The 23,135-nt window shown below is 35.5% G+C and overlaps 1 protein-coding gene across 1 annotated transcript; it reads right to left on the bottom strand.

Moving 5' to 3' along the window:
* Nucleotides 1-1,444: 1,444 nt before the first annotated feature.
* On the bottom strand, nt 1,445-11,704 carry LOC133322807 (uncharacterized). Its single transcript, XM_061531763.1, has 3 exons — nt 11,512-11,704; nt 2,151-2,237; nt 1,445-2,073 (listed from the first exon to the last, which is right to left on the bottom strand). The coding sequence occupies exons 1-3, from the start codon at nt 11,702-11,704 to the stop codon at nt 1,445-1,447; spliced, it is 909 nt and encodes a 302-aa protein (XP_061387747.1).
* Nucleotides 11,705-23,135: the final 11,431 nt, after the last annotated feature.

Raw genomic sequence — 23,135 nt, 5'->3', positions numbered from 1 at the left:
ACACACTCTAATTGAGTCGCTGTAGAAGTTCCTCTGTCCCATATAAAGTGTGAGTAAATTTAAAACTTCAAACGCATTTTCTGCAAAATCGTGTTTTTTGAGTTAAATAAGCGATATGATCTATATATGTGACCATTATTACAAGATATTTTCAATTTTCAATATTAACATTTCAAATGAAATGGATGTACTTGTAGCCTGAGAGTGAATCGAAGTTTGAATGGAGCTAAAATAGTATAGGTGTAAACTCAAGACATACTCGCTATTATTATAAGTATCCGATAATTGATACTTGTTTTTCAACATCCAGTTCCTATATTTATTCCATATTACGAGTATTATGACTTTTGAAAGATATATCCGAATCGTTGGATTACGGAAGTCCGTTACTAATGTGATTGAATCTTTTTTTTTTTGTTTTTGCAAAGTAATGAACTTGAATTCAGGAAAGATGACATGAACTATTTTCATGGACTGCTTTTAACTGACCTTGCCACTGCTATATCGCACTGACCTATATTGGATTTTGACCACATATCAATAAGAAAATGACTTTAAATTTATATAAAACCCGTTCAGGAAATGGTATAGACTTTTGGCATGCATAGTGATGAATTTTTACATATGGTATTTTTAATAGGTATAAAAATATATGAACTTAAGTTTACAAATTTTTGTATGCACAAATAAAAACTTCGAAATTTCAAATCTAAGAGGGTTGCCAATATCGCACTGTTGTTCAGCAGGGGAATGGCGCTTCACTCTTTGACAGTGTCGGGAACGAAATATTTATTCTAAGTTAAACCTTGTTGAAAACCTTACGACCACCACCGAACCCGAAGCACTTTCTAAACAGAAGAAAACAAATTGGCTGAAATTCGCACTGGTATTCATAGTTATATGAATATTCTAGCTGCCTGAATACCCTCCTAAAATCTTTCAAAAAATGATGAACTCTCCGAGAGAATACATGTTATTTTAAAATGGTTGGAAACAACCTTGACATACGTTTCTGAAATCTAGTTCGAGGGCTTCCATGGACAAGAATCATTGGATTTGACTAGACTTCAAAAACTCATACTCAGAGAAAATGTTGAAATATGGGTCTCGACTAACAATAGGTATATGTTCATTCAAGTGGAGGTTCGAGTAATCAATAAGCGTCTGAAATTGTTCTTTTCAAACTCTAGAACAGCTTCAACTACGTCCTTTTTCTTTGTTTCAGAATTTTGTTGATTCCTATATTCAAAAGTCTGAACATTAGTTCAAGGTTTCTATGAATATGAAGAAATACAAACATTTATTTTCACTGTCAAAATATAGATCTTACATCTACCAAACAATTTATTTACAAAAGAAAGTGTGTATGATATAATACAAAAGATATGTATGAAATATAGGTACAATGTCACCAGTAAAACTAAATTCCCAGTTGCGGTCATAATCACTCATCCAAATTGACATCCATCAGTTCTTTGGTGACTTCCGCTTTTGTTTGAGCCTGGGATTTTTGCATTAAAATTTGTAATTCTTCTAAATTTGCCGGAGGTTTGTAAAGTTTTAAACGTTCCTGGAGATTTTGTATAGGGGCATTGGGGGCCACAGTTGTACTGCTAGTGGTTGGCGTCAAGTCTTCGTCTGTTGTTGAGGTGGCCATTTTATACAGCATTTGTAACTGTTGAATGGCCTGGGCTTGTGTTTTCATTTGTTGAGGCATTGAGGGTACAGCTTGGGCAGGTTTGGTTGCAATGGGTTTTTTGTATGGCTTCGCTTTGGGTGCAGCTTGCTTTTTAGCCGTTTTGGCATCATTTACTTGACTGGCCCATTTTTCTAGCCAGGAATTTGTTGTTTGAGTTTCAGTGGTTTTAGTCACTTGTGATTGTTGTTCTGCCCTTATGGCATCTCTTTGTACAGCACGTTGTTGCTGCCTGTTCACCTGTCGTTTATTGAAAGATGATCCACTATCCTGATCACCAATGGGGCGTGTTTCTTTTTGTGGACCCAATTCAACCATAACTTGGAAATCAGCATGATTGCCAAGTCTAAAACCAAATCCGAGACGTGAATCTGTGCCTGTAAAAGAGGAGAATATAAAATTTAGACTAGTTTGGCTTATGGGTTGACGTTTAAAATTTGTTTTGAAAGATAACCTTTTTTGATGGGCGGTATATTTGAATAAACTAGCGACAAGATAGAGGGTAATTCATTGGGAACAACTAAGGCCGAAGATGGGGAACCTGAAATGAGAAAAAGAAGACGTATAAGTATTAGTTAAAAAGTAAAATTTGTAAAATAATAGGAAACATTTTAAATTCCAAAATTTTGTATTTTTGCCAATATATTCTATTCATCATGAACTCAATTATTAAATTAATAGCAAAATGGGGATTTACTATAAACTTTACCTAAATTATATTTTTTGTAAATATGTTGATCGATAACTAAGAATTCAAGAAAGGCAATTTATAAACAAATGAGATTGGAAACATTTTGCTTAAACCTTCAAAATACTAAAATCGAGTGGAGTAGACATAGGGAAGACTTAATCAAAAACCAGAAATACTTTGAAAATATTCTGCACGGCTTTCATCCACAATAATGACCTCAACTAATAACTAAATTGTGCATCTACAACATTGCAACTTTAATGCGATGAACTCGAAAAAATATGTTTCTTCTATAGTAAATTTGATTTGTTTGAGTTCTAAAACCGTTCTTGGGAAGCATTTGTACACAAAACTTTCAATCCAACTTTTAACATAAAGCCATATAAAGACGGCCCGCCTCATTTTCCGAACTTTGAATGTTTTAGCCGCTTTTTCCACCGAAGTGGCTGTAATTGACATTTCAAATTCCTGTTGAAAACTTTTTCCAAATTGTATCTTTGTTTTCCAAATTGTATCTTAGAGCATAAAGAACCTATCAGGTTCGTAATTCGGCATATCGGGTTTTTGAAGGCTGAGATATATCAATGCAGAAGATATCCAAGTCAATAGGTCCATATTGAGGTATAGCCTCATTTTCCAACATTTTACATTCCAACATTTTACATTACATTTTGTATTCCGGGTTCATGGAGATTGAGAAATAATATTTCAAAAAAGTTTCATATTTCAATATAGATACCACATAAAGGCATCCTCATCTTTTGCAATATTTTTAAAGTTTCAGCCGAATTTTCTCCATGAAAATGGTAGACAAATTTGGATATAGATTCAAAACATGAACCAATATCCCATATAAACAAGGACCCGCCTAATTTTGCGTATTTTTTCACCAACGTGATTGTAATTTAGCATTTAAAATTGCTGGTAAATAAAAAACATTCCCAGACAATTTTCAATATATGTCCTTAGTTTTCAATAGCACCAATGTAATGATCTCGCTTCATTTTCGATAAGTTGAAATTCCTAATATTTTTCAACCAGAGTGCCTTTAATATTCTCAGAGCATGAACATCAGCCGATTTTCATTTACATAGTCTACATATGAGTCGTTTATTTTGAAAATGGTTTAAAACTAATTTAGGTTCTGATATAAATCTTGGTTTTCTAGAAAAGTTTACGGAACATATTTCGTTATATATTCTACCATGTTTATGGGCACAAAGCCACAAATAAAACCCAAACCATTAAATATCTCAATATAAGAAGAAATGGACTTAAACCAGTTTCAAATTACACACCTCACAGAAAAAATGTTAGGGAATATTTTTATAATTCGATTCATACTTTTTTCATATTGTCCACATATCCCACTTGGATTACAAGTAAATTTTCTTAAAATCATGAGAAAAACACTATTTTTCAAACATATGTAAACGTTTCATTAATATAAAAACTATTTTCTTTCTTCGTCTTACTTTACTCTGTTCGGCTGTGTTTTGTTTCGGCATGGGCAATCCGCTTCTCCCCTCTCATGGTGGTTATGTGTCTGGCTATTGTTTCTCTTGCTAACAAACTCCGTCTCTCCACTAACTCCATTGTGGCTAGTTTAGCATTTCATTGTTTGCTTATTTGAGACACTGCATTGTTATTAAAAAATTCGCATATGTATTTTCCAAATTATTTCGATATATATATTAGATACGATCAACGTGACCTACAGAGTGTTTAACATTGTTATATGTGATGGTTTTTCTAATTGTGACTTGACATGCGACCATGGATGGCAATAAGACAACGAGAAAAGATGTAGCACCTATTAAAAGGTAAAATCAAAATAAGAATATCAAATTTATAGAAATTTTCTGTGCTATGGACATTGGCAACGCTTTTTGAAGATTTCGACCTTTATTTTCTAAATGCGACAGCTCTTGGCTTGGGCGAAAAACACATGAATTTGAGTTAGAGAAGCAGGAGAAGTACCCAAAAATATTAAGAGTAGGCCAATAATATAAAATATGATCAAAATGTATACAAAATGAAAGAGAGGATCTCTCTAACATATATAAACTAAGTTCAGAGCGAACAGTTTATGCCTACGAGGACATATTCAAAACTCACGTCTCTCTTTTCAAATAACTATCTAATCAGGAATTTATATCCATTTCATATGTGTTTTTTTTATTTTCAATAATACAAATTTTAACCATTAAAATGTCCCTTATCGTATTTGATCTAGGTTTGGTAAACGTGTTTCTGAGATCAGTTAACCCAATGTTTTCAATATACGTATTTTGTCAATAAGTCAACTCAAAATGAGGACAACCCTCATTAATTTGTCGACTAAAAAAGTGTATGAAAAAACTTGAACTCAAATTCAATTAACACTCATCCACATTCCACAGCTAAACAACATTTGGTTAATGGTTATATGAGTAATACACCAACTAAGATGGCATTCTTCGAAATTGTGTATTAATTCAACATAAAAAAATCGGACTCATCTCAAAGTGTATAAAATTACATAATACATACTTTAATTTGTCTTATAGGCAGCTACTTGACGACGGCACGCATCTGCGCATCAAAATTACCCTAAACGGATCATTTCGAGTAAATGCTTCAACGATCGAATAAATAAGGGGCTTAGTTTATTGTTAATGCATAATCACGGATAAATGTCATGGAATCCTAACTGTTATTTCATATTTATCTTAAAAAAGTAAACAAAATAAAGTATTGAGATATGCTGTCGATGATCTCTGTTTGCGACCTCACCTAAATTGTTTACATACCAAACATTTTTGATTTTAACACTTCAAATGTCGCAATAATTGTACGAGAGTGAAAAGAGGTAATGGGAGGGGAGTGTTACTACTCTTCGATTTTGGCAGATATTGACAACATTGTTGGGAATTGTTTTGCGTGGGCTTTAACATGTTGTAGACGAATTTTTATTTTTAGTTTTGTCGCAGCCTTACAAAATTATATTTTCTGTTCTCAAATACACCAAGTTTCGAGTTGATGGAAATAATATAGACGGGTCATATGTTTATGTCATGGCCAGCTCCTTATTTATAACATCTTCGTCTATAAATTTACGACAAAGATTTGAACTTTAAAACCAGTAAAAAAACAAAAGTCGGAGGGGCCGACTATATGATACTCTACACCACTTTTGATATATACAAGAGCTGCTCTTAAAACCTTATAGTAATGTAAATAATGAATTATAAAATAAATCTTCCCCTGGAAAATCATGTTAAATATTGCACCAGAATTTGTTTTACACTTTATGCTTATTTGAATAGGCATCGTGAGAATTTGAGACCATGGGACGCCACACAACGATTTCCGAGAGAAAATTAGTTCTTCAACATGCTGAACTAGGATAATATCAACGGAAAATAGCGGGAATACTCAATATTATTCGATCTGCTGTCCAAAAAAAAAAATTTATATTGAGACAGAAAACCGAGAATCGAATTTGCAACAAACCGAAAACCAGCGAGAAAAAAACTATTCAATGTAAGAAACTGAAAGTGGTTGCTTCGACAAGTGGCCGATAATCCAAAACTAAGTGCACTTAAATTCAGCAAGTTTAAGTGCGCTTAGTTTTGGATCATCGGCAAAGAAATATCTGGAAAAGAAATGTATGCCAGAAACAATTCGAAAAATTTTGCGTAAGCATGGTCTTCATGGTAGAGTTGTACTATAAAAGTCATTCAAAAACCGGGAAACCCGATTGTAGTTCGTTCAGGAACACCAAAAAAGGAAATCTATCATTTCTGCTGATGAAAACAAATAGAACTTGTTTGGTTCGGATGTACCAAGTAAGTTATGGCGCAGAGCGAATAATACCATGGACCTAAACACACAATTCCAATCGTAAAGCACAGAGGAGGCTGTGTAATGGTATGGGGCTGTATTTGTTATCCGAATGAGATGAAATTTGGCACAGATCATTTATTTACCCCAAGGACGAACCCTGTTGAAATTAATGAAATCGGTTCAGATTTAGATATAACTGCTGTATATATATTCGTCCGACTTTTAGGAAATGGTGCAGCAAAGAGTTATATTTAGGCCGATTGACACAAAATTTTGCATAACATAGCTTAAATTTATTACGCTAAATTTTCAACAGAGCACTGTATTGTAGCATAATGAATAGTTAGATTAAACAAAAACCACTCTAAATCTGCGCTAATGAAATGAAATTTGGCATAGGTTACAAGGGACATGTTTGTCAATTAATGCAGCGGTTGAAAAGAACCCCAAAAATACCGAAAATTGGAAATGTCAGAAAAAGTGGACCGGTATTTATCATTTGGTGGAGACTTTTGGTACCCATTGTACCACATTTCAGCCATTTCGCTTGAATATCGCGCTCTTATATGGGGGCTATGCCTAAATCATGGACCAATATAGCTCATCTTCGAACTTGACTTGCCAGCAGACAAAAAAAAAAAAAAAAAACAACTCTATGCAAAATTTTGGCGATCTATCTCAATTCGTTTAGAAGCTAGAGTAATTACAACAGAATACATATACACTAGCATATGCCCGCAAATTCGTTAGCGAATGTAGGAAATATTTCAACATGTATTAACATATTATTTTATTTTCACAGAAAACTGCATATGTCAAAAAAAAAAAAACAATCTACACATTAATATCGACTACAAATTAAATTTGAGTACCATTTAGTACCAAATTTCATGATTGGAGCTCTAAAGGTTTACCCAAATGCAAATTTTACAATTTAGCACACATTACTTCCATAAGTACCCTCCTCAACCAACTGACAAAACTTCCTGCATACTCCGATCCTACACCCCCACAATGATTCTAAATTCAAATTTCAGGATTCAAACTCTATTGGTTCACCCACAATTAAAATTGTACCAAATTTAGTACACAGTAGTACCAATTTCCAAAACTTCCTACATGCCCCAATCCTACACCCCACAGTGATTCTAAATCCAAGTTTCAGGATTCCAATTCTATTGTACACAGTAGTACGAATTTACAAAACCTCCAACATATTTCAATCTTACACATTAACAGTGATCCTGACTCCAAATTTCATGATTCTAGCTCTATTGGTTCACCATAAAAAAATTGTACCATATCTAGTACCCATAAGTATTAATTTGTTAAACTGAATCCTGACCCTAACCCTACATCCCTACAATGATCCAAACGTCATTGTTCCAGCTCTATCGGTTCACCCAAATCAAAATTGCACCAATTATAGTATGATTTAGTACTTTTCGTACACATAAGTAAACATTTTTCAAAACTACATACATATTCCAATCCTAGACTCCGACGGTAATGTTACTTTCAATTTTCAGGATTCCAGCTCGATTTGTACCTCCAAATCAAATGTGTACCAAATATTGTACCATATAGTACTTTTCGTACACATGAGTACACGCTTTCCAAACTCTCCTCATATTCTACTACTTCTCAACCTTAATTTGCATTCCAAATATCAAGTTTTTAGCTCAATCCATTCACACGCTACGAAATTTTACCAAATTTAGTACATTTCAGTACTTTTCGGATACTTATAGTTCGAATTTCTGGTTCGCCAAATACAAATGATACCATATTTAGTACCGTTCTAGTACGAATTTCCAAAAACCCAGCCTTATCTGTCACATTTGGACCAAGAGTGTCACATTTGGACCAAGAGTGACATTCACTTTACTCTTTTATCAGTATAGATTGTAGTGTCGGAAATGATCATGATCATACACTCTAAAAAATCTATTGTTGTTAACACCGATTATAAAATTTTGAAGTTAAAGGAGGAGAGATATTGGATTTTATAATTTTTGTCCCGTCGACTTTATTCACCGATTTCGTAGATAGGTCATTTTGGCCTAATGGCGTACTTTTTGGCCTAATGGCGCAATTTGTTTATAAGGAACGAAATAACCCAGTCAATTTAGGGGCTATTCCCCCTGTATTGCCTATGTCAAAGAACTAATAAACCATTTAATGTAATTTGTTTTTCGAGGTAATAGATTTCTTATAATTTGACCGATCGATATACAACTATTTATATAACTCTGGATTTTTGTCACCATAGTGAATAGAATAGGCATCATTCATCATGACGGGTCAATTTGATGGCGTAATTTAACATACCATGTTCTCATTAGGCATTCCAATTCTTTTGAAACAATTGTCAATATTAGTTTTTAGTGAAAAATTGAAAAATTCGTAAAACCTTGAATAAAAAAAACTTTGTAATTGCCTAATGAACAAATAAATATCCTTGTCAATACATTTAATTATAGTTTCAAGAATTATAGGGTGTTAACTTCTCATAGTTAACAATCAAAGCGTATGTCTATGTTATCTTCTATTTTAACCCTGAATTCTGTTAATTTAGATTCATTGTTAAAAACCGTTGATTATCATAAAGTTAATCACAGCGACCTTAGATCACTAACATTTGAAATGGCTAATTTATGCCTCAAAGAATTCGAACGTAAGGCCCCAATGAAAATAGAAAAAATACCGCATAATTTGAATTACTTTATAATCTTCTATTCAGAAATCACTACAAGGAGACAGATCTATTCTAAATGTTGTTGTTGTTGAAAAAACATTAAAACCCCAACAAAGTCCAATGATAATAACTATGCTTATTGTTTTTTCTCGGTTATTTCCAATGACCTTGACACTTTGGCTACGAACAGCGCTCGATATAGTTGTTGTATATCCGACAGATGTTCACGCATTATGGATGCCTCAAATTTCAAAAGTCCAACCAAAAACCAGTTTCAAGCCGAAGCAGCAAACATATAAAATAAAGACCTCAAATTTGTTGGAAATTTAATTAAAAATGTGTAAAAAATGCTTTTCGTTCAAAGAATTTTTTATTTTATTTCGACAAATACAAATTTAATTTTGTTTGAAATAGCGGAAATAAACTATTTTAAGTAGTCGTCAAGTTTCACCGGTAAAAAATGTCGTGTACTTACATTTTGAGTTTAAATATAAAAATTATAAATTTTAATTGTGCCACAAAAATCGAATAGAAGTGGCAAAGGGATGGAAAAAACATACAAATATGAATTTCTCGTCTTTGGGCCCCTGCCAGAAATCTTATGAGCGAAATTTTTGTGGAATTTTTGGAGGTTAAAGAGCCTCTTTATATTGTATTCAATATACGGATCCAAAAAATAGAAGGATGAAGAAGACGCACATGGACTCGAAATAGAAGGAGGTTGTTTAATAAAAATATCCTCTAAACATACTCTGATATAACACTCAGAATTGATTTGATATTGCATATAAAAACTATCTTCAGCTTGTCTATTAAGACTCCCTTCAGCTCGTCTATAAAGACTCCCTTCAGCTTGTCTATTAAGACTCCCTTCAGCTCGTCTATAAAGACTCCCTTCAGCTCGTCTATAAAGACTCCCTTCAGCTCGTCTATAAAGACTCCCTTCAGCTCGTCTATAAAGACTCCCTTCAGCTCGTCTATAAAGACTCCCTTCAGCTCGTCTATAAAGACTCCCTTCAGCTCGTCTATAAAGACTCCCTTCAGCTCGTCTATAAAGACTCCCTTCAGCTCGTCTATAAAGACTCCCTTCAGCTCGTCTATACAGACTCCCGTCAGCTCGTCTATAAAGACTCCCTTCAGCTCGTCTATAAAGACTCACGTCAGCTCGTCTATAAAGACTCCCGTCAGCTCGTCTATAAAGACTCCCGTCAGCTCGTCTATAAAGACTCCCTTCAGCTCGTCTATAAAGACTCCCTTCAGCTCGTCTATAAAGACTTCCTTCAGCTCGTCTATAAAGACTCCCTTCAGCTCGTCTATAAAGACTCCCTTCAGCTCGTCTATAAAGACTTCCTTCAGCTCGTCTATAAAGACTCCCTTCAGCTCGTCTATAAAGACTCCCTTCAGCTCGTCTATAAAGACTCCCTTCAGCTCGTCTATAAAGACTCCCGTCAGCTCGTCTATAAAGACTCCCGTCAGCTCGTCTATAAAGACTCCCGTCAGCTCGTCTATAAAGACTCCCGTCAGCTCGTCTATAAAGACTCCCGTCAGCTCGTCTATAAAGACTCCCTTCAGCTCGTCTATAAAGACTCCCTTCAGCTCGTCTATAAAGACTCCCTTCAGCTCGTCTATACAGACTCCCGTCAGCTCGTCTATAAAGACTCCCTTCAGCTCGTCTATAAAGACTCCCTTCAGCTCGTCTATAAAGACTCCCTTCAGCTCGTCTATAAAGACTCCCTTCAGCTCGTCTATAAAGACTCCCTTCAGCTCGTCTATAAAGACTCCCGTCAGATCGTCTGTAAAGACTCCCGTCAGATCGTCTATAAAGACTCCCGTCAGATCGTCTATAAAGACTCCCGTCAGCTCGTCTATAAAGACTCCCGTCAGCTCGTCTATAAAGACTCCCGTCAGCTCGTCTATAAAGACTCCCGTCAGCTCGTCTATAAAGCCTCCCGTCAGCTCGTCTATAAAGACTCCCTTCAGCTCGTCTATAAAGACTCCCTTCAGCTCGTCTATAAAGACTCCCGTCAGATCGTCTGTAAAGACTCCCGTCAGATCGTCTATAAAGACTCCCGTCAGATCGTCTATAACGACTCCCGTCAGCTCGTCTATAAAGACTCCCTGCATCAGCTCGTCTATAAAGACTCCCTGCATCAGCTCGTCTATAAAGACTCCCGTCAGCTCGTCTATAAAGCCTCCCGTCAGCTCGTCTATAAAGACTCCCTTCAGCTCGTCTATAAAGACTCCCTTTAGTTCGTCTATAAACACTCCCTTCAGCTCGCCTATAAAAAATTCCTCCAACTTGTCTAGAAAGAATCTCTCCAACTCGTCTAGAAAGACTCCCGTCAGCTCGTCTATAAAGACTCCCTTCAGATCGTCTATAAGAACTCCCTCCAACTAGTCTATATAAACACAACAAATGTAAGTTTTCTTCTGATGTAGGGAATACAAAGATTCGACTTGACCCATCGACCCATTGTTTGGTTAAATACGACCCATAATGTTTGATAGTGGAAGACCTACTAAGATGTTTCGACCTTATTTTAAAGGTGGTTAGATTATAATTGGCTATTTCATCAAATAAATAAATTAAATACTTACATTGGGCTAACAAGATAATGGCTAGCACTGGTAACGCTAACAAGCTTAAGCCATAATGACGAACTTGATGGCGTCGACTATGAGGACGCTCGAACTTGTTGATATCTTGTGGAACAGATGATTGATGATGAAACTGCTGCTGTTGCTGCTGATGATGGTGATGTGATTGTTTGTCGAGTGAATTTTGTGGCATTATTAAACATTTATAGGGGGCGTTGTTGTTTTATAGAAAAAAAGAGAGGGGTGCACTTTGTTTGCTTAGATTACATCACATGAAGAACCGGAATTGTTTATCTTTCGTTTCTTATGAAGTATTCCTTATAAGCTGAACTGAAATGGAAAGTAATGTATGTTGTCAAGGCAATGAACGGCAGTTTGGCAAAAAAGTATTTAGTGGTAAACTCGTTTAAAGGTTGTTCACATTTGCAAAGGAAACAGCCGAGGGGGGATTGGCCAACTCAAAAGTGGGTTAGCGCAAGCATATGTGTATCTCAGTGTGTGTGTGTGGGTAATTGTGTATATAGCATATACCTCATGTGTGCAACATGTGGCATGCTGAAATATTGGCCAAGTAATACAATTAAATGTTTTTTGTTGCCATTTTGTAACCATTCCACCAACTTGCCATGACTGTATAAAACTCGTTTTTTGTGAGTTATAGGTATTTTTATATCCGACGTTATTATTATCGTCGTGGTTTTTATTCACTGTTTAACACTATATGCACCGTTTACCAAGGAAATATATACTGATGTTGGAATGGCAAACAGTGTCTAATTTTTCATATATGAAATACGAAGATTGTTCAAATAGTATAGAGAATATTTTTATTTGTTGTGAACGGTTTTTTTGTGGTGTTTTTATGGATTTCTATAGTTTAAGAAGGAATGCAGGTCACTGCGACCTTAGTCTGGGAAATATACTATGTACAATTTTCGGAACACGATTCGGCATTTATAAAAACTAATTAAAACTCGTCTATGAAAAATACCGTCAACACTTCAATAAAGAGTCTATGCTTCAACTCCCATAGAAATCCACACTTCAGTTCCACTCGCCTTCACTGTTCTACAAAGATTCCTCGATGTCCTTCTATAAAAACTTCCTTCATTTTGTCCATAACAGACTCACAGGTAAGTCTATAAATAGACACCCTGCTTCTTTTCACCTATAATCCTGCATCGGCTCGTCTATAAATACTCCTGGTTCAATTTCGTCTATAAACAGCTCGTCTATAAAGACTCCCTGCATCAGCTCGTCTATAAAGACTCCCTGCATCAGCTCGTCTATAAAGACTCCCTGCATCAGCTCTTCTATAAAGACTCCCTGCATCAGCTCGTCTATAAAGACTCCCTGCATCAGCTCGTCTATAAAGACTCCCTGCATCAGCTCGTCTATAAAGACTCCCTGCATCAGCTCGTCTATAAAGACTCCCTGCATCAGCTCGTCTATAAAGACTCCCTGCATCAGCTCGTCTATAAAGACTCCCTGCATCAGCTCGTCTATAAAGACTCCCTGCATCAGCTCGTCTATAAAGACTCCCTGCATCAGCTCGTCTATAAAGACTCCCTGCATCAGCTCGTCTATAAAGACTCCCTGCATCAGCTCGTCTATAAAGACTCCCTGCATCAGCTCGTCTATAAAGACTCCCTGCATCAGCTCGTCTATAAAGACTCCCTGCATCAGCTCGTCTATAAAGACTCCCTGCATCAGCTCGTCTATAAAGACTCCCTGCATCAGCTCGTCTATAAAGACTCCCTGCATCAGATCGTCTATAAAGACTCCCTGAATCAGCTCATCTATAAAGACTCCCTGCTTCAGCTCGTCTATAAAGACTCCCTGCTTCAGCTCGTCTATAAAGACTCCCTGCTTCAGCTCGTCTATAAAGACTCCCTGCTTCAGCTCGTCTATAAAGACTCCCTGCTTCAGCTCGTCTATAAAGACTCCCTGCTTCAGCTCGTCTATAAAGACTCCCTGCTTCAGCTCGTCTATAAAGACTCCCTGCTTCAGCTCGTCTATAAAGACTCCCTGCTTCAGCTCGTCTATAAAGACTCCCTGCTTCAGCTCGTCTATAAAGACTCCCTGCTTCAGCTCGTCTATAAAGACTCCCTGCTTCAGCTCGTCTATAAAGACTCCCTGCTTCAGCTCGTCTATAAAGACTCCCTGCTTCAGCTCGTCTATAAAGACTCCCTGCTTCAGCTCGTCTATAAAGACTCCCTGCTTCAGCTCGTCTATAAAGACTCCCTGCTTCAGCTCGTCTATAAAGACTCCCTGCTTCAGATCGTCTATAAAGACTCCCTGCATCAGCTTGTCTATAAAGACTCCCTGCATCAGCTTGTCTATAAAGACTCCCTGCATCAGCTCGTCTATAAAGACTCCCTGCTTCAGCTCGTCTATAAAGACTCCCTGCTTCAGCTCGTCTATAAAGACTCCCTGCTTCAGCTCGTCTATAAAGACTTCCTGCTTCAGCTCGTCTATAAAGACTCCCTGCTTCAGCTCGTCTGTAAAGAATCCCTAATAAAGTAGTTTAACCCTGCAAAAAGTTCTAATGTAAATGCCGTTTTATATTGAAAACTTTTGGATCCTATACGGCTCTCAGAGTGTTAACAATGTGCCTTATTGTGCTGTAGTTGAGTATTCACGTATTTCACACACTGTGAGGTTGGTCAGTTTATGAATCAAGTTGTTGTTGCTTTTTTCGGTTTCATTTGTTTTGTTGTCTGTGGGTTGGTTATGATGGCTTTGTTGTTGTTATTGTTCTTCATACAATATAACGCGTCTGATATTCCAAATGTGGCCGGTTAGACAATTGCCAAACACTCTCACTTTTGGCCCATACGGCCACAGTTACAGGTACAATCAGAGTAAATATGCACTATGTATGCTAGGCGGGTTGGACGGTCGGTCGATCGGTGGTTGGTTGTGAATATATAAAGGTATTTTGGTTTTTATTTAATTTTTTTGTTGTTATTGTACTTTTTGGTAAATATTGGTAATTTTTATTAACAGAAAATATATTACACGCACACACACACACATACATAGATATTCATATTCACGTATGACCAATATATCTTTTTCGCTATTTCTTTTTTTTAATAAAAAAATATTAATAATTTATTGTTTATAATTGCAGAACGAAGCGTAACAAATTTGGTAACAATTATTGTGGTTGTACTTTTTTTCGTTTGTGTTTTTTTCTTCATTGTAATTGTTTTGGGCAATTTATAACAAATAATGTAGTTAAACGGCCTTGAGATTGATTTGTTGTTTTCATTGATTTTCTTTTATTACAAATTCTTAAAATTTCGTTATTATTTTTAGGGGTTTTTTATAAACTTTTATTTTGGGTTTTGTTTTCATTTTATTTTTAGCAAGCCGAAAAATGATGTAAAAAATGAAAAGAGTTTTATTTTTGTAAATTCCATAACATTTCACAAAGGCTGCTTATACAAAATTTATCCAAATTTATACATATTTATGTTAATTGGCCAGATATCAACGATTCACGCACACATAATTGTATTGTCTCTTTTTTGTTGTTGTTAAAAATAAAACAACAATAACAATGTGTTTATTATTTTTTTTTTAATTTTTATTTTTTGGTATAATTAATTTGAGTTTTCTTTATATTTTTCCCTCCACTTCGTCGCGAATGACACTCACGTTTTTTGTTATCGATTTTCGTTTTGTTCGCCCTCTGAAAATTTGGAACTTTACTCTTGCGCGGTTAATCGTTAACTGAATGCCAACATTTTGTACAATTTTAGTTAAGCGTTTTACAATCTTATGTCTTGTGTTCAAAGTTATGCTCAGTTGCAATGTGTGCAATGACGGTAAACATGGTTCGTCGAGATGTTTGTGACAAGGGAGTGATATTAAATCGACGAAGAAGGAATTTTAATATAAGTAGATCATTTTTATTAAAATAAATTGTTGAAATATATAAAATTTCGATATTATTATTATTTTTGAAAAGAGGCTGGATTTATTTTTAAATTAATGAGATGCCTTTAGCATCTATAATCAAAAATTCAAGACAGCCTCTGTTCGTAAATACTCAAAGAAAACATATGTGTTGCCCGAAATGTTGGGCCAACATAGCCGATAGGTCTGCTGCTTTATATAACGGATATGTTTTTCTTTATCAGTGGGGTGATACCAGAATAAGTTGTCCTATAGACACCGTGTTCAGATTTAATGTAGGTTTTATAAAAACAAATTATGATGTCTAATCGGATGGGTCCCACGTATACATGATAAAAATGTTACGATGTGCAAAGTTGAAATCAAATCGGACCCTTCATTCGCTTGATATTGTATTTAACTATTTTCCAAATTTTAGGTATCAGAAGGAGTGAAGCGATGGGTCCCATCTTTGGGCTTGATATAGGCTACCAAAAAGTATTATGAGGTGCAAAGTTTGTATATTATTTTCGCTTCAAATGAGATTTACAAATTTTGAAAATGTTGACCCTAAATCTGATGCTCTTTCGCATGATGTTAAACCAATAATTCTCATCACAATTTTGAAAAATTTTTTTGGGAAATACCAAAAGGAGTGGACCATTCCCAATCTTCGAATTTAATTTATATTTGAAAGAAACATTACGATGTCCACGGTTTGTATTAAATGGGACATTGCATTTGATTGATATTGGATTAACAATTTTTCAAAATGTTGACAATTTGTTGGGGAGGTACCAGAAATTGTGAACCGATGGGCCCCATTATCAGATTTAATTTTGAGTTGGTAAAAATACTACGATGTGCAGAGTTCGGATAAAATCAGGTATTCGGTTCGCTTCATATGAGATTTAAAAATTTGCAAAATATTGGGAGATACCAGAAGGAGTGGACTGATGGATTCAATCTTCGGTCTTGATCTAGGCTTGCTAAAAATATTATGATGTGCAGAGTATAGATCAAATCGAATATTCCATTCGCTCTATAGAAGAAGTAGATCGATGAATCCCATTTTCCTACATTATACAGGTTTGGCTAAAATATTAGGGTGTACAAAGTTTGATTTAAGATTTGGAGACATATCACAATATGTAAAGTGTGTAGGGGGCAGTTCGGAAACATCTTAGCCTAGCACAAAAGGTGCGGTATACACAGAAAAAATTAAGTGTTTTGGAAACTTCCAACATATATTAAATTTTGTTTCGATCTGGCAACTTAAATATAAGTAGTATATTTACCTCCCACTGTCGGGTGATTCAGAGGATATTATAATATCTTAATTTGCACTTAACTTTGTTTACAACATATTAAAATTTTGGATCCTACTAAGTCTGACGAATACTAAGGTTATGACCTTGCGATTCATAAAAAATTACCTTAAGAGGACAAATCGATTAATTCCACAGATCCGATTTGTTTCGGCTGTTTATATTTTACCGACTGTCAATTTGCAAATATCCGTCTGGTTGGATGATGCGCACGATAACTATCGAAGTCAGCATGACCGTTGTGCCACTAAAGTACCAATTTTGATACTTTTTCGGCCTTACCACTCTTTTGTCACTTTGTTTTAATATGGTCTCACCAGAACACATTTAGATTAGGCGAACACATTTAGATCGCCTAATCTAAATTGGGACTAAGGGAATATTTATGTGGAGCGTTTTTCAATTAGTTTTATTGAACTTATTTTCGAAACTGTCTATTATAATATTTATATCCTGTGGAACAGGGAATTGGTATTTAGCATTTGTTGGTAACATACGGAAACAAAGTGTGTTTGGTTCGGAAACTTCTTAGCCCATCACTGAAAGAGAATAGTTAGTTTTTTAGTTTTTTCAATACACTTATTCCAATGCTTTTCTAGCAATTCGATCCCTTGATTAAAATAGTTTTCCTCATGGCCTTCAAAATATTGGTTACAATTCATAATTGAATCTTCATTTGAGGTAAAAAGGTGGGTGGTCAAGCAACAAGTACTTTAATTCGTTGATTTTAGCCATTGTGAAAATATTCTTTGTCCTGATGTTTTTTTATAAGCCAGGACGTTTTTCTCGAATTTGTACATTTAATTGATTCAAAAGGTTGCTGTAGTACCACGAATTTGTTGTTTTACCTTTTTGCAGATAGTCATACAATAAAATACCTTTGAAGTCCCAATAAACCGTTTCCATAACCTTACCAGCCGATTGAATTGGTTTTGCCTACTTTGGGGCACTTCCTCCTGCTTCAGTCCATTGTTTGGATTGTTCTTTTGTCTCTGGAGTATAGTGGTGGATCCATGTGTCATCAACAAGTATAAAACGACACATAAAATCAATTTTATTGCGCTTAAAACGATCCAAACAAGCTTGAGAAAAATTCATTCTTATGCGTTTTTGATCGACTGTTAACAAATACGGCACCCATCTTGCAGAAAGCTTTTTCATCTGTAGTTCTTCATGCAAAATTAAATAGACTTGATCATTGATATTATATTAGCAATTTGTCTTGTCCTCAGATTTTATGTAATTTTTGATTTATATGATTTAGCACTAGATTCCTATTCAAATATAGCATACACATAATTCGACCATGATTAACGAAAAAAAACTTCACTCTCTTCGTTTTTCATTTCATGTCTGCAATGTATGATGGCCTTAACTCACTTTTGAGATCAGCCACGGCGAACGGTAAGCATTTCAATAATAGCAACAACATGCATGCTACCAAAAATCAAACACAACAGACAACAACAAAAAAATATCACGTAATGTTTGACGTTGAGCATGCGCAATAAATGCTTCGCTCTATGCGTTGGCCAGAGTGGAGCAGTCAAAAAGCAGAAGACGTTTGTTGTTATAACATAACCTTGTTAAGCTCTCGCTATTCGCTCTCATGTCATTTTTCTTCTCCCTTTCGTTCTCTGTTTGAAATTCGTTGAAATACATTAACAAATTATTTAATTTGTTTATAAGAAAATCATCTCTTGCGATGCGTGCGGTAAATATTTCAGGGTTTTCCTTTCAAATTAATTTGTGGTATTCACTCAAGTGCTACGAATATTGTTTATGTTTTCTTGTTAATTATGTTTTAGTCTTCTTCCTCCTCTGGCGTAAAGGTTCCGACTTGGAGCTACTGTTTAAAAAAGTTTTATTGTCACTCGGTAGCTGTTAAGTGTTATTGTTCTGTTAACAGCTTCGGTTGCTAAGCTATGTTGTAAAGTTCAATGTTTCTATTTTTGCTTTTTAATGATGTCAAATAATTTAAGTTACCTAAAGTTCAATGATATGTTGTTTAACTGGCTGGCAAAATAATTGGTTTTAATTTTTTCTTTGTCAGATCTGCAATTGACGTCATACATTCTTCAATGTTTTAGTACGGATACTATTTAAATCGTATAAAAACGCTTTTGTATGAAGTCAATGCCGAAATCAGGAACCCAAGCGTGATATCTATTACAAAAATTACATATATACATATTACATATTCTTGGAGATTATTGAGGCAAACTCCAAATGAAAATGCGAAAACGCTTTGAGAAAACTGTAGGCATAAGGTTAAATATCTTCATGGACGAGTATATTACGAACCTAGAAAGACTAATTCGCCACAGATCAAGTAAGTGAGTTATGCCGCGATGCATTTTTGACATGCGATGTCGTCAGTCAAATCGAATGAGGTATATTTTTGTAAAACATAACCTCGAGTTCTTCTGCGTCTTATGCCCGCAAGTACAAAATGAAAAAAAACAATTCGGACAGACAGAGGCGCACCCATGCTCCCGGGTGCGCCTCTGTCTACGTCGCTGACCCCCCTATAAATTATATGAATATATTTTGATGCTCCTAAACGCAGAGTTCTTGGTGACTACATAAATTCTTCGCAGAATAATTGTAATATTTGCCAATATATTGGCATATTATAGAAAAACCCCATTTCCACGTTTTGGGATAGTTCATATTGAATTCATGTTCATTTTCGGTATATCGAAGGTCCGAGCCAAATTTTCCAACCTCAATGTCTGTTTTCTCAGAGTACAAATAATTCACTTGCAAACCATTTATAAAGACATAGGCCTCATATAAAGCTCTCAGGCGATTTAATGATTTTATACCCTTCACCACACTGTGGTACAGGGTATTATGCCTTTGTGCATATGTTTGTAACAGGCAAATGGAATCGAGATAGACACATGGTTTCTTTCGAGAATATGCATAGAATCACTTTCTAAGTCGATTTATGCATGTCCGTCCCTCTTTTGATGTTAAATTGTAAACAAAGTACAGGTCGCATTTATAATCCGATTTGAATGAAATTTGGCACGAGTCACTTATTTGGCCAGGGACGAACCCTATTGAAATTGGAAAAAACCGGTTCAGATTTAGATATAGCTCCCATATATATTTTCGCCCAATTTTTTGTAAATGGTGCACGAAAGTCCCTGAAAATCATTCCATTTGCACGAATTTTGGCATAGCGTACTGAATTAAGTTTAGAATGGTGTGTGCTAAGTTTCGTGAAAATCAGTTCAGATTTAGATATAGCTCCCATATATAGTTTCGCCCGATTTTAGGAAAATGGTACACCAAAGTCCCTAAAAATCATTCGATTTGCACGAATTTTGGCATAGCGTACTAAATTAAGTCTAGAATGACGTGTGCTAAGTTTCGTGAAGTTCGGATCAGATTTAGATATAGCTCCAATATATATTTCCGTCCGATTTTTGGTAAATGGGCAGGAACGTCCCTGAAAATCATTCAATTTGCACGAATTTTGGCACAGCGTACTGATTTAAGTCAATGATGTTTCGTGAAAATCGGCTCAGATTTAGCTCCCATATATAGTTTCGCCCGATTTTAGGAAAATGGTGCACCAAGGTCCCTGAAAGTCATTCGATTTGCACGAATTTTGGCATAGCGTACTAAATTAAGTCTAGAATGACGAGTGCTAAGTTTTCTGAAATTCGGTTCAGATTTAGATATAGCTCCCATATATAGTTTCGCCCAATTTTTGTAAATGGTGCACCAAAGTCCCTGAAAATCATTCCATTTGCACGAATTTTGGTATAGCGTACTGAATTAAGTTTAGAATGATGTGTGCTAAGTTTCGTGAAAATCGGTTCAGATTTAGATATAGCTCCCATATATAGTTTCGCCCAATTTTAGGTAAATGGTGCACTTAAGATACATAGCTAGGCCGATTGACACAACGTACTAAAATTAATAAAAATTAATCGCTGGCAAGTTTCCTTGAAATTGGTTCCGATATAGATATAGCATAGCTTTCATATATAATTTTGACTTATTCATGTTAATTGTACACCAAATAAGCAATGGGTGTCTGATTGAGATTAAATTTTAAACAGTACGTAGGTTGATAGATTAGGATCACATATTTAAGATCGTTCAATTGCATGTCAATGTTCCTTCAAAAATGCGACGTCTTTTAAGATACATGTGTAGAACAATCCCAAAGTGGTGAAGGGTATAATATAGTCGGCTCAGTCCGACTTTAGTACTTTCCTTACTGGTTTGAATTGCCTTCTCACAGACTATGATATACAGTTGCGAAAAATAAAATAGCAACAGTAAGTAACCTATTCAATTTTGCTAAAAAAAATACCTATAAAATGGAGGAACGTTTTATGGAGAGATGAAAGGGCTGTATGGGAGAATATGTTAGACGACCACCGAATGCAGAACTTAAAAAACGGTTGATAAACCTTTTTAAGTATTGATTGTAAGGGTGGCGCTATTTTATTTTTCGCGGATTTTAAGCACATTTTTCGACCGAATTCGCTCTCTCTTCACTAAAAATTGTAAATATAGGTAAATTTTTTCGGAAAGTCCCACATAAGTATACCCCTCAATTTTCGGTATTTTGGGGTTCTTGTGCGCGTTTTTCCACCGAATTCGTAATTGGTATTTTGTAGCCCTATATGGTAACAAATCTCCCTCCCAAAAATATTTGCCCCCTTTTAGGGGTAGTCCCCATAAATCACTCTTTTTATATACACTCCACCACCTCCAAATATTCACCGGAGACCCAACAAAGTATATATATCCTTGACCAGAATAAAATTCTATGTCGATTTACGCATGTCCATCTGTCTGTTGAAATCACGATAGAGATCGCAATATTTAAGATAGAGCTCTGAAATTGTGTACAGACATTGCTAGGATATTTGATAAATGGGGGCTACACTACGTTTTAATGTAGCCCTCATATAATGGTACCCCTCAATATTCGGTATTTAGGGGATTTTGGAAACGTTTTTCCAACAAAACTGGATGTAATTTAGTTATTTGCGTTCTTATTGTATAGCACATCCTTGTACTACAAATTATTATTATTGCACAAAGTTTGAGTGGTACCCCATACCTCCACATCTCTGTACTAAAAGTGATTTCACTACCCAAAATGATCAATGTTGATCCTCGGTTTGGTGTAGTCCAATAGACTTTAGGCTTCTTATTTGGTAATAATTTTTTATCACGTCTTTTTCGGTATTTTAAGGTCGTATCATATCATGGGTTTTCTCCTAGGAGACCGCATTAATTGTACATATCTTGAATGTCATCCTCATGGTGGAGGATATAACAAGTTAGGCCGGGTCGAACTTAACATCGTTTTATTCTGTACTCGAAAGTATGCAATTCTAAGACGATTTTGCCGACTTAACTATCTGTTGTAATCATACTACCTTCGGAGGATATGTACATAAAAAACTGTTGTCAGGTTCGAGAATGAACTAAATCGACTAGTGCCTAGAATAAACATTTGGTATATTTAGCGTGATGGATGGTATTTTTTATTCGAAATTGAGCTATATCGGTCCTCAATTAGGTATAGTAATTACTAATGTAATCAATATTAATCCCGCTGTAAGTATAGCCTCCAGGGACGTTTGCATATAATTTTTTCTGGAATGAAAATTTGCATATTGAACCTGCAAACTCTCATCTCACCCGCCGAAATAAAAACATTTTGGAGTACATTATGTTTGTATTTGGTTTACATTATGGTTACAATCTATTGGTACAATGGTATAGATATACTTTTAGGTATATTCCCTATATTTTGTTTCAAGTAACTATTAGTATACCTATGGTGGAGGGTAGCACCCTATGGTGGAGGGTACCAAAGTTAGGCCCGGCCGAACATAACGTGTTTTTTATACCCTTCACCACACTGTGGTACAGGATATTAAGTATTTGTGCAAATGTTTGTGACAGGCAAAAGGAAACGAGATAGACACAAAGTTCCTTTTGACAATATGCATAGAATTACTTTCTAAGTCGATTTATGCATGTACGTCCGTGTGCCTGTCTGTCTGTCCATGTTAAATTGTAAACAAAGTACAGGTCGCATTTATTATTCGAATTGGATGAAATTTAGCTCATTCATTTGGCCCAAGGACGAACCCTATTGAAATTGGGAAAAATCCCATATATATATTCGTCCGATTTAAGGTAAATGGTGCACCAAAGTCTCTAAATATTTTTCGATTTGTACGAAATTTGGCACAGTGTACTGAATTAATCCTAGAATAATGTGTGTTAAGTTTCGTGAAAATCGGTTCCGATTTAGATATAGCTTCTATATATAATTTCGTCCGATTTAAGGTAAATGGTATAGCAAAGTCCCTAAATATCTTTCGATTTGTGTGAAATTTG

The sequence above is a fragment of the Musca vetustissima genome, unplaced genomic scaffold, assembly GCF_032173495.1.
Source record: "Musca vetustissima isolate MV318-11 ecotype Yass unplaced genomic scaffold, APGP_CSIRO_Mvet_v1 utg8404, whole genome shotgun sequence".
NCBI lineage: Eukaryota > Metazoa > Arthropoda > Insecta > Diptera > Muscidae > Musca > Musca vetustissima.
The sequence above is the reverse complement of the archived record's forward strand: the minus strand, read 5'-3'. Positions and strand labels throughout refer to the sequence as shown.

Bases quoted from the DNA above. Each gene is read 5' to 3' on its own strand.
- LOC133322807 (XM_061531763.1), bottom strand. From the start codon at position 11,704: ATGCCACAAAATTCACTCGACAAACAATCACATCACCATCATCAGCAG. The intron at 2,238-11,511 runs GTAAGTATTTAA...TTCTCATTTCAG, and splicing joins CATTATCTTGTTAGCCCAAT to GTTCCCCATCTTCGGCCTTA. The intron at 2,074-2,150 runs GTTATCTTTCAA...CCTCTTTTACAG, and splicing joins TATACCGCCCATCAAAAAAG to GCACAGATTCACGTCTCGGA.